The 13,669-nt window shown below is 32.3% G+C and overlaps 1 protein-coding gene across 1 annotated transcript; it reads right to left on the reverse strand.

The window, feature by feature from the left end:
• Nucleotides 1–5,682: 5,682 nt before the first annotated feature.
• Nucleotides 5,683–13,436, reverse strand: LOC106714638 (E3 ubiquitin-protein ligase Mdm2). The gene is made up of 5 exons (XM_045679958.1): nt 13,300–13,436; nt 12,473–12,535; nt 9,189–9,316; nt 8,752–8,943; nt 5,683–6,972 (listed from the first exon to the last, which is right to left on the reverse strand). Exons 1-5 carry the CDS (start codon nt 13,316–13,318, stop codon nt 6,295–6,297), a joined length of 1,080 nt encoding a protein of 359 aa, XP_045535914.1. The 5' UTR covers nt 13,319–13,436; the 3' UTR covers nt 5,683–6,294.
• Between the last annotated feature and the right edge of the window lie 233 nt (nt 13,437–13,669).

Below are 13,669 nucleotides of genomic sequence, written 5' to 3' on the forward strand. Positions count from 1 at the left end.
TGTGCCACGTCTTCATATTCCTTACCGTCCTGGCGATACCTATATTTGTGAAGTGCAGTATTTCGTAGAAAATTAGTAGCCATACAGTTTAGATAACACTATAAACATTTATAATTTATTTTATTATTTTATTTATTTCGTCCTGAATATCTGCAAGGCGACGAAATAAGTTATTGTCGCATATACTTACGACCATATCAATATTTATCTAATACAATAAAAAGTACACTTCAATAGCTATAATATTTATACGTGTGGCAGCCCTAGTAGGCTTAGCTGTACGCATACCGTCCGTCCATGATGATTCATTTGAGATTCACAATATATTGAAAACAATATAACAATTATAGAGGAAATATTTGCGACACATTACGCCATTGTTCATTAATTATATATTATCATTCTAGTCGTAGAAATGTCAGGCACGTAGAGAGATTATCAAGTTCACTTTCAAAGGCAAGACTGGAAAAAACTACATCTGATCGACTGGATCTCCCCCTATGAATGAAACGAAGGGTTGTAATTTGTAAACAAAGATTAATAGACAGTAACGTTTAAATAAGCTATTGATGCCCAAAGTAATTCGGACCTGGACTTTCCAGAGATGAACTTTAGCCATGGTTGACCCTCAGGAGTGTACTTACTACGTGAAATTAGTAAAATTCCGGAATCTAAGAGACAAAAATGTTTAGGAATCTCATAAATACATAATAAATACACAGAATTACTGGAAACTAACACTGCAATTATCGTTTGCTGAAATTCAAATCCACAACCCGCGTCCTGATTCTAGAGCCTTGGTTTTGAATCTTAGTTACATTGACCAACCACTAACAGACCTTCTATTCGTGGTTGATCGTATAATTCAACTAGATTTAGACTATATTAAAATATATTTATATAATTTATAATACATTTATAGTTTATAATATATAATAATTTATAATATACTAGCTTTTACCCGGGACTCTGTACGGAATAAAAAATAGAAAACGGGGTATATACTATGTAGTAAATTATCCTATGTCCGTTTCCTGGTTCTAAGCTACCTGCCCACTAATTTTCAGTCAAATCGATTCAGCCGTTCTTGAGTTATAAATAGTGTAACTAACACGACTTTCTTTTATATATATAGATTAATTATCAGTCAGTCCAATCCAAAGGACATCGTTCTATTATATTTTGTTGGAAGAAAGCCCATTTGGGAACATTTTATGTGATTTAGGTACACATAATGCTTCATGAATTAGAATAACACTAAAACTAATCCCTATCGAAACAATAAAGAAAGATTAATGTCTAGATAGCTGACGATATATGACGATAGTTGGTCAACTATGTCACTGACCGATTGTGAATTATGTCATCTTATAATTTGGCTTCAGACATTTTAAAGTGACAGCAAAGTCTAAACGAATCCGACTAGGTTAAGGTGGCAGTACATCTCATTAACCAGTTTTTCTGTAATATTTACCTTGTGTCTTACATGTATTGTGTTAAAAAATGTTCTGGTTGAATTTCACCTTTCAAATTTTGAAAACCTTACTAGTGTTGGTTAACTAAAAATCGAGGATTAAAAAAACTAGCTGTATCACAAGTAACGTAAACGGGTAAAGGTTTACTTCAGGTAATTGTGATGATTGTTGGTAATTGTTGAAAAATATGGTGATAAACTATCGAAATCCAGGCTGGGCTGTGACGTTTTCCGTTAGTACTAAAAACATTTGTTCATGATTCATGAATCACACGTCAAACGGTAAGCCAAAAATGCACGGCCAGTAGCACACGCGCCTCACCGCTACGCTCACCATGATCATGAATAACTTAGGACTGGATACAGACGGACTTGATAAGTAACGGTGTAGTGACATATGCGTAAAAGGTAATAACATTGTTTTACGTCAATGTTTCCGCAGTACGAAAACTGTCGTCAGCTCATATGACGCCATTGAGAGGCTCGCAGTTTACCCAAGTTAGGATTACAAGGTAATCAACGAAAACGCATTCGGTCAACGTTGGCCGAATGCGTTTTCGTTGACTTTACACATATATCTGAATTTATTTGTAGATTTGTGTATAGGGCGTCACGACGTTTTCTTTCGCCGCATAAATCTTAATAAGAAATTCTAAAATCGAAAAACATATTGGTACATGTCGGGGATCGAAACTACATGCATTGTTTTTCGGTATCGTCCCAGCAAGCACTGAACTACTGCGAAACCGAAGGTTATAAAAGCGACGATGATAAAATTTTAAAATCTTGAAAGATTGATTTTGAAGTTCTACCCTACTTAAACGTGAACCTCCATTGTGAAACCCATTGCTGTCTCTGTTTTTCAACAAGAATGAGTTTACGATTGTGCATGCTGTTACTATGCAGTCTAAACCATAACGTTAAGTGTTAGACAACCGTTTTCATGTCCATTGTCTGTGAAAACATACAATAGCAGTTCTTTGTCTCTAAATACTGAAAATCTAACAATGGAAATGTTTTTGTATGTACCTGAAAAAGTTTATTTGGTATACTCCTGTTTTGCTTTTAATCACCTGCGTACGTCTTTTTTTAATATGACCATAATCATACATACCTAAATTTAATACGATTTTAGCCTCCATAGACGTTTCTTTACGCATTAACATGATAGACACGTGTGATTGTCATCTTTACCTCATCCCATCGCGAAAAGTGGCAGAATTATTTTTAATACACCGACGGATAGTCCATTTCTCGTTAGTCAAAGATTTAATTGGAAAACGTTATCCATCAACTAAACTTAATCCGTAAAAATGTTGTAAAATTATATCCCACCTAATTTTATTCCATTATTTTCTTTTTTCACGAGCTCTGAATTAAATTCAACAGTCATTATTTATTTATTTATTTATTTATTTATTTATCTACATACACAACAGCTTAAAATTATCTTAAAATAGTAATAACAGCGGAAAGAATACATACAAGTGATAACTTAGCTAATAGTGTGTACAACATTATAAATAGCCAAAATGATAGTGTAAGAACAGACATTATACATTACTTTATACCTGTGACTTATGTTATATTAATATTACAAATAATTTTGTTTTTAAAGTTCTTTTTTGATAAGTGAAAAATATCTATATTATTAAAGTTTTCATTATAGAGGTGAGGTAATCTGGTTAATATAGAATTTTTTCCATAGTTTGTTCGGTGATATGATGTATAAAATAATACGGTATTTCTAGTACGTTTTTTAGGAGTGCAAAATGTTATACGGCTTAGTAATGTAGGATGGTCTAATTTATGCAAGATATCGTAAAGTAAACCCATATCTAATAGGAGCCTTCTATCAGATAACGGTAGTAATTTAAAGTGCTTGCAATCCTCCCGGTAAGTGGAACGTTGCCTATGACATTTAAAGTTGAGAATTTTCACAAATTTCTTTTGAACATGTTCAATGGTATCAATATAGATCATATACTGCGGAGACCAAACTGAACAACAATATTCTAGGAGGCTTCGGACGTAGGCGTAGTAGACGACTTTAAGGGCAAAGGGGTCACTGAAAGGTTTGCAAGTACGAGCGATAAAACCGAGGTTACGATAAGCAGTATTTCGGATATATTCTACGTGCTTTTGCATTACCATTTGCATTATATACCCACCCGTGCTTCCAATTTGATTATATTTCAAAATTAATGGTAATTCGTTAAATTAAATGTATGTTTCTTGAGAAAGAACAGAAATTCATCTTATTAATCTTATAAATACGAATGTTTAGATGGATGGACATATGTTTGAAGGTATCTCAACGGATCTTGTTGAAATTTGGCAGAGATGTAGAGTATAGTCTGGAAGAACACATAGGCTACTTATTAAGTTTTTTTAATACCTCCCAGACGAAATCGCGTGCAACATCTATTCTTAAATAATTGTCAATTTCTTGTCAATATTATATGTCATTTGCTATATTATTAACAGTACACCAGATGTTTATGTTATAAGGTTTCCGCACTTCCGCATGTTTTAATAACGGAAGACCTGAGGAGCGCAATGTTTGTAAAGTTTCCTACGCACTTCTTTCCTCCTTGCATATATTTCTAGTTGTATTTAAGGGCGCCCTTGTTAACATTTATTCTTTGTTAAATCCCAGCAACGCGAAGCCTAAAGTATTTTAGATCTTCCATCACTGCAATATAACCGTTGGTTTCCACAGCGGATATACAAAAACGTATGTAGTACTTCTTGTTCTCTCGATATGAACTGAGTGAACAGTGGAAATACACGGGCACAATGAGCATGTATACCTAAATCCAAGGTTCAAAATCATCACAATATTGTCTGCAAAATTAATATTGAGACAAACGTAGCATGAAGTAACATCACTGATCTGAGCTTTGCCCTCTTTGGTAGGGGGAACGTTCCGAGAAACTTATTTCTGCAACTAATGAGCCGTTACGAAGATTGCACGATTTCTTTCTTCTTAACATGAAATCAAAGTGCACAGCTGGGCAATTTTTTTGTCAGATTACTTTACTTTTAATTATAACAATGGCGGGCATCGGAATAAAATTAGTTTTTGAGTCTAAGTGCTCATTCCTACGGACGCTTTTTTGACGTCGCGTTAAAAAACGTTAATCTGCGTTGACGGCTCTCTAGCGATGAATGCTTTAAAATCACTCATGTTCCGAAATGCAACACTGTGAGATAAAAATCGTTGCCTTATGAACAGATATTCGGTAAAGCAATTGCTGTATTGCAACGATATTTTAACGCGCGTTAGGAAAGCGCCCGTAAGAATGGGAGCTTATGTAGATACATTTTTGAAATTCTCCAATCATGTATCTCGTAATTTTTACAGAATTGGGACTGTTACTAACCCTATTTTATTTTTTTAATTTATAAAGTTAAAACTATTCTACTGGAGTTTCTATTTCTAGTATTAACCAAAAAAAAAAAAAAACAGTCACAATTACTTGTGCAAATTTACTATACTTGAGCAAACTTTAATTTTTTTTGGGGGTATTTATAGGGTAATAAAAATAAAAAACATGTGTTCCTGAAAAGAAAAATGTATTCATTAATTATATTTTTTTTAATAAGATATTTTAATCGAATATTCTTTTTCGATTTTCTATTCTTTTTTTTCAATTTGTAAAAATTACATGAGTGGTCAAAGTGAACCCATATTGTAATTTAAAAACTACGAAAGGCACAATATCTACCATACGTTAGTGTCCATTCCTAAACTCATTTTTACACATCATTCATACCTCACATTTATTAACACAGCATATACGTTTTGAAATAAAATCAATTTAAAGTGAAAACAAATGATAGAAGCTCTATGCGGTAGGTAAAGATGGTGGGTTTGATTTTAGTACAAAGTTAAATAGTAATTATAATAAAGTTTCTTCAAAGCGTTTTTAATAAATATATAAATGTTATTTTTTACCAGGAACATATTTCTAAACTTAATGCAAAACATCGACAATTATCAAATTGGCGCCAATATCTATCTGTCACTGTCAATGACATCTGACAAATTTTGACGTTTATTTTATTGCACAAAAACCGTACGAAAGTCGAATCTATTCTGTAATTGCCGACTAACTTGGAAACATATTATATATTCTAACTCAGAAATAAGCGTATGTATTATTTTTTGCTTTAAACTAATACATGTTAAATTTTTTACATGTTTCGAACTAAAGAAAACTAAAATAAGATTTGAGGTTATATTAATTTAGGTCGAAACCTCATTTGAACTTAAATTATGTGAAGATTTTTTTGTATTTAACCTATTTACTTTTAGGACCTAACCTAGACCTTACATAAACAATATATTATCTCTTTTCGGTGGAAAACTTGTTAATCTAATCATAATAGATTTACTTTGAATATCTCACTCTAAAAAACTAGACAATTTTAATGCAATTTGAAAATTTTTCTATTTACTATATACAAAATCCACGCGATCATTTGATCAGGTACATAGCCACAACGCCTAAATCTAGATTTAAACCTATATTGAATTGAAAATGTATCGATAAATTCCAGATATGTACCCTGAATCTATAGTATGAAAATGTTATTCTAGAATTATACCCACACTTCTACAACATAAACAAAGCTTTTTTTTCTTCACTTTGCACAAATTACCTTTGTATTTGAGAAGTCTATGTGAATTAATCTTTTTTATTTAAGCAAATTATGATTGTACATGGCCACTGTTTACTTTAGTAACCCAATAATTAATAATTAAACAACGACCAACAAAAGATAATCAACAAGTTATTTATAAATATTAACGACTACATAACGACCGCTTTAAGAACATTACTGACTTTACAGTTACAGACGGGACAACGTTTAGCTTTAGCCCAAACTTTCACTGCGCAGTTATAACAACAACATATATGTGCAATTCTACCATGAACAAAGACACCAGACTTTGGCTTTGAGAAGCAAATTATGCACATATTATCATTACCATCTAGATTTTCTTTTATCGAATTAATAATCGCCTTTTTGGACAATTTAACTGAATCTATCTCCTGTATGGATAAAGATGGATCACTAACCATTTTAACTAAAGGTTTAACTTTCGTTTCTCTCTCAGAATCACTTTCACTATCTGAATAGTCAACTTTCATACGTTTGTCCCTACGGTCAGCGGATTCCGCGCGACGTTTCCGACGTCTATTTAATATCACATTTTGACTTAAACTAGTCTCACTTATGACTTCATTATCTGCCGAGAGAGCGACCACCTCGCTACGACCCAGTTCTTGACTGGAGGCAGATATGATGCCTAAGGATTCCACCCCCGAGTCCTGCGACAGACGCGCCAGGTTGTCGGAATCGAACCTAGATACGACGATATCCTCGTCTTTGGTATTTATTTCAGGATCTATTCGTGTGTTGTCGCGCTCGAGCGAGTTACGCTTGTGTTTCCGTTTCGGCCTCGGCGGGAAGAAGTTTTTACGTACCTAGAATATATCAAGTCACATTTTATAATACACATTTAATAAATTGTCAAATTTCCCAACAAATAAACTTAGTTTTTTTCAACAATTTCTTTCTTCAAATGATAATATTTGCTGATAATCTAAGGAATACAAAAAAAATTCTTTTGACACGAAAATAAATCTCAAGAATGTCTAGACCTAGACTAGTCTTGTGATATAAAATATTTCCTTTTCCTATACTCACCTGCACAAACTTACAATTGCTCTCCTTCAAACATTTGCAGACATCAAATACTATATTTAAGCCAAACATGACAGGATGTGAACCTATCGCCACACATGAAAAATAAATCCATGCTCAAAACAAAACATTTTTGATTTAAAGATGACACTTTTATCATCTTAAAATTAAAGTTGACCTTAGCTGAGAATCGAACCCAGGAACAAACTATTAAAAGAACAATATTTATGAAAAAAAAAAAGAATTTTTCTGTTCAAGAAAAGAATCGAAAAGAAGAATTAAGTATAATAAAGAAGTAATAAACTAGTCACTAAGTTTGTAAAACTAGTTAACTTATAAAAAAGTGCGGGGAGAAAAAGGACCTTTGTCATAATCCTGGGAGATTTCTTGTAATAAACCAGTGCCAGATGAAATTGGTCAGCCAGTTTGAAGGTCTATGGATGGAAGCAGCAGTTCCAGATGTGGACTGGTCTGAAATTATGACGTAGAAAAGGAATTTGTAAAGCCTTCATCTGTAATAGTGCGGACAATTAGCAAATACCTCTATATAGTAGGTACTTCAAGAGAATTCATCGGGCAAAGAGTGGGAATCGAACCACTAATAGATAATAAAATTGAACATAGAAAAATGTAGTGTGCTTCGAAACACATCAAGAAATAACAATGAAAGTTTTTGACCATAAAAAACTTCAATACTTTAGTGTGAATAAAACACTGCAATTGAATCCGATAAAAGGCTTTTTTCCATTTAAACACAACAGGAAAAGAAGGGGGCCATTAAACATGGGTAATAACATACAAGGCAAAATAAAAATGTGTTATCAAAAAAGGTAACGTGACATCTGTAAATTACTTTAAAATTAGCTAAGGATTTAAAGAGAGAATTATTAATCAAAAAAAAAACTTTGCACAACACTGCATAAAACACAAAAGCAACAAAACCATAGAGCACATTCATTTTATCAATGTTATTTTTAATAATTTGTTGTAAGGTTAAACATCAACAATATTATTGTTAAATGACCTTTTGATAGTGGCAATGTTTAATGTTATTATAACACACAAATGAGTTTTCTTTTAATTTTAACATTTACACAATCATGACATTGTTGCAATGGATGTTTCATGAAGCTTAAAAGAACATGCCAAGCATCAGGCCTAGAATTGGAACTAGAAACGAGCCCATATTTAAGACTAGAAATTGGCCTAGAGTCGGTACAAGCAATGTGCCTTGAGTTGGGATTAGTGATAGGTCTAAAGGTAGGCATCAGTGCTAACAGCAGATTTAGGGATGGGACAAGGAAAGATCCTAGGATTGGTACAAGGAACGAGCCTAGAATCAGGACAAGGAACGAGCTTAGGGTTGGGACAAGGAACGAGCCTAAAATTAGGAGAAAGAACGAGCCTTGGGTTGGGACAAGGAACGAGCCTAGAATTAGGACAAAGAACGAGCCTTGGGTTGGAATATTGCGTAGGGAGTAGCGGAGAGCCTAGAATCGGGCCTACTAGCAAGTGTAGTGTTGGAATTAGCAGTCCTAGGGCTGGTGGTATCGACGTACCTTGAAGCACTTCTCGCAGTACCGGTAGAGGGGGTTGTTGTTGCGAGCGAGACACTGCGCACAATACCAGTAGTCGTGCAGGTCGATCTCGCTATCGCTGCCATTCGACTCTGTCTGCTCGGAGTCTGCGAACACGAGGTCGCCGTCATCTCGCATTGATACTTCTATCACTTTTGTCGTTATTATTTCGTTCTGGAAACAATAAATTTAAACTCGTGTAAGTATCGTAAGGGTATAATTATCCAGCAGAAATATAAAGTATTTTGGACAGGATAAAATGTAGTAACTAGTAATCACTAGTCCGAAAGACGCCTATAATTTTAACTATTGTTTCTATTGCTTCCCATTTTTTTTTTCCAAAAGCATAGTTATATTTATTTTTTGTAAACTTATTTTACGTTGTTAGGTTAGGTTTACGAAGTGTTATGTGAACGTACGTCGCTGCCGCTGGAGGACTCCCAGGAGAGCGGGGCGTCGTCCTCGGGCTCCGTCACAGGCTCGTACTCAACGTCGCGCTCCTCCTCGCTGCTCGCCCACTCTGTGTCACTCGTGTCACGCACAATATCTACAAACACCACAACCTTCAGCCACACAACTAATTTTTTGTTTTTTTTTTTTTACCATTTTTCCCCTCGATATCCCGATTTCTGGAACGCCACTGGTTGGATATTGCATGTATTTTTTTCCATTTTTTTCACTCTAATAATTTTTTTTATTCATCTTTATTTTTTACAAACTTTGATTGTTAATATTCCACCCTTTATCATTTTTTTATTATATATGGTATATTTAATTTTTCATCAAAAATTTTTTCAACTTATTTTTTTTTTTCAAATATTTGTTTATACTCAATTTTTTTCTCGTCAACATTAATTACATAAGACAATATATAAGTATACAACACAATAGCATGCAAAATAAAAACATAAGACAAGACGACAAAAAAAATCACAACGACGACACACACAAACAAAGCTATACTAAACCTATCAAAATCTAATCCAAACTATCACTGATATAATGTTACGAAAAACAAAACTTATGAAACATTTTCAAAAAAAAAATATAACAACATAATACAGTCGACTCTCGTTAATTCAAACCTCTCTATAATTTAAAGTTATCACGAGTTCCCTACAAAATCTCTTTATATTTCGAAATAAATAAATAAATTTTTATGCATTTAACTTTTTTTTTTTATTAATTTGAACGAAAAAATCGTTACTATATAATAAAACGACGCGTTAATTCAAACACAGAAACGTTCCAACACTCGACAATTCAAAGTTGCAGAGAAAAAAAAAGCGGAAAGATTGTAAGTACTTTTTGTGACAAGTTCAAACTTGTATCAACGTACACGCCTTTGTTTTTGTTATAATTAGTTTGACTATTTGACAAACATTTCTCAACAGCAGTGTACTTTGAAGCAATCCAATAAAACAGAGTTCTTTCGAAAGATTAATTCACATTATGAATCCATATGTACACGAATGTACCTCTAAACTTTTGAAATTATTATAGAAAAGCAGTTAATAAATAATAATTGATCAACACTTAACAATTCGAAGTTTTATTTATTTTCTCTGACAAATTTCATACCATTTAATATTTTTTAAGAGTCCCTCAAGTTTCGAATTAATGAGATTCAACTGTATATATGTTAAATTTATTAAAGGAATGAAAAAGCTTATAAAATTTCTGACCTATTATAATTCAAGTAAAGGAAACCATCTTTAAAAAAGCCAATACCATTGTTATAATCAAAGCATATGAAAAATTATTTAATTTATAATATACCATTAACCAAAATTTATTAATTTATTATTAACAGTTAAAATGTAAATAGTATGGCTTAGTTAAGCAATGGTTAAATTAACAAAACTTCTCCAATATCCCCGATGTCATAGTATTTGGTCATTAATGTATGTTTAATATTGTCCGATAAACATAATCAGAACACTATGATATAATTTTACACATCAAACCATATTCACCATAGAAATACTTTCACAATTAAAGTCTAACCTGGATAAGCAAGAAACCTTTCTAAACTAGACAAGCACCATCAACAAGAACCTCAGTTTAGAAATAAACCTCTATAGATGAGAGAAATATCACAGTCTCTTCAACTCCCGCTGATCCAGCTTTGACTTGACTTATTCCTTATGAAAAACAGTGATAGTGAATATGGTTTCGATAATGACAACATATGGTAACTATCACTAAGATGAAATTGATGATTCACTGTCAGCATGCACTCTTCATGTCCTTACAACCCTCACCTCGGCTGCTCCGATGCCACATATTGATGGTGACAAAAATCTGACAATATTATTATCAATTAATGATTATTTATAAAAATGTATGATTTATATTTCTATTAAAATTATTATGGAATACAATTAAGGTTGCCAGGTCGCCAAACCTACAAGCCGGACAGATCAGCCAGTTTGGCTGGACATTTGGGTAGAAAAGTCGGACACCCTATATTATTTAGAATTTTGTCTCAGTATTAATAGGTACACTCTGGTTTGGGAAATGTAAAAAGCCTAACAAAAGCCGGACAACCGTTTATTTTGGTCAGACACGCAATCAAAAAGCCTACCTATGTCCGGCTTTATCCGGACGCCTGGAAACACTAAATACAATACAAATATTATACAATATTAAAAAGTGATATAAAAGCAAAGAAAAGAAAAGAAGAAACAATGAAAATAATACATTACATTTCATTACATACCAATATTATAATCTGATACAATATATAATAATCAACATTATATATAATATTGAAATTGAAAAATATATAAAAATTAATGATCAGTATAGATTAAAAAATCCAATAATACATGAACTGTGGATAAATAACATAGAAAAATGTTACATATTTCTTAATAGCAATAATAAACAGCACATTTTTAACTAAATAATAATACGATAACTAAATAAATGTGGGTCATCTATACAAAGACTTTTTGGTAAAAAGAAACAAATCTGTCCTTGAACAATGGCCCCGTACAAATGCGCGGGAAATCGTGACAGCGGTCGCGACATGTTGGCGCAAGTTTCGTTGCGCTCTGACTCACTGCACTTCACTCATAAACAAGTCACTTCCTATCTGAATTAATTACAAATACCTCTTGTGAAATAATCAATAAAATTTTTGTTATACCTTATATATCACAGTAGAAATACAAGAAACCCTTTAATTTAAAGTTACAAATTTTCCTTCTGTGAGAAAAAATATACTTTTTAAAACAGAGATTACCTTTTCATATCTTTAATATTGCGTTTTTAGAAAAAAAAATGTAAAAAATCGTTGTCACATATTGATTTTTTTCTGATAAAAAATCTGTAATTTGTGTAAATTGTTATTTTTAAACAAATTGGCCACTGACGCCACAAAGCACACTGATATGGCTCATTGTGGATAGATAAAGGCCAGGTAAAACAGATCTATCATATAGATAAAAAAACACTGTGGACTGTTTTTTAGCATGTCCTTACATGTTTTTAATATAATTATAATTGCTTTTATGTTCATATTAAGTTACATCGTATGAAAACAAAAACGATTTTTAACATAGCCAAACGTAAATCAATTTACAGTTCTGGATATGAAATAAAACAAGGTGCGGTGGCACTAATAATTATGTACATGCAAGAAAACTTATAAATGGCAAACTAAAACAAACAAACGATAACAAAAGCTTATTCTTACCAGTTTCTTTACCCTGGATGCTGAAAACAGTTTCAGTTGAACAACGTCTGCTCCATGAATGTTCTGAAATGTATTTATAAAAAGTTTAACTGATGTTTAAAACTTTCAAAGCAACTAAAATTTTCATTTACATATTAAAAATAACTCTTAGTATGAGTTGGTGGGTCTTAATGTAGTAATAAGAAAAAACAAACAAATTGCAAACCTTATCCTTATTGAAGTAGCTTAATCTAACTGAAAATTTGTTGTTAAATGGAGATCACAATCTGTTTTTTGTACAAGTATGTCAGTGACAACACAGTCCTTTTAAATGTTTGGAGATCTTCCATCTTTGCTTATTTAGTTTTGATTTATCTATTTATTTCGACTTTACGGTAGTCTAAATCTAAATACATTTTGAGACCTTCCATACAAAGCAGTATAGATAGAACAAAATCTTCAAAATAAACAGTAGCTGCTAAAAAAAGACCTAGGTCTTTGCAAAAATAGGCCATAAAACTATATGCTTTTTGGCATTGTTCTGTTAAACATATACAGCGCAGTTATTTACAAATTTAACTTTCTATCCTCATTATTTACTAAGTTTCAACGTATATTATTTAATATCGACAACTTAGGTTCCCAAACTTAGATTGTATTTCTGGATGCCATTCGACCATTCACAAACGAACATACTACATTTGCTACTACTATGGCCTTGAAAAAAGCGAGTAAAAGATGCCATCAAAATAAAAACCAACAGCTATATAAACACATCTATAAAGAAACATATGACACCATTTTGTATGTTAGAATGTTTAGCAAATATTTAATATTACAATTCATACCTGATGAAAATGAAGTCATATTCGTCAGACCCAGGCTAGCGAAACTTCCAAATTATTTGGTATGAAAATTTGGCTTTTTCTATCATCACGCGTTCTCTTTCTGCCACAAGAAACTTTTGACCACAGAGTGCGTAAAAATACTTGGTTTACAGTAATCCATAGAGAAAGTAGTAGCCTATCTATGCATTTGACATTGAAAGCAATCAGACATATCCTGTTAACATTTAATATTGTTAATTAAGAATTTATAGTATTTCCATTTTGGAACAAAACTATTTAACGACCTACTATTACTAGAAATCTACTCTTAAACATTTTTAAGAATAGATTTTTTAGATTTTTAACTCATTCTCAGTAATGTTTGGCATTA

The sequence above is a fragment of the Papilio machaon genome, chromosome 11 (assembly GCF_912999745.1).
Source record: "Papilio machaon chromosome 11, ilPapMach1.1, whole genome shotgun sequence".
Lineage (NCBI taxonomy): Eukaryota > Metazoa > Arthropoda > Insecta > Lepidoptera > Papilionidae > Papilio > Papilio machaon.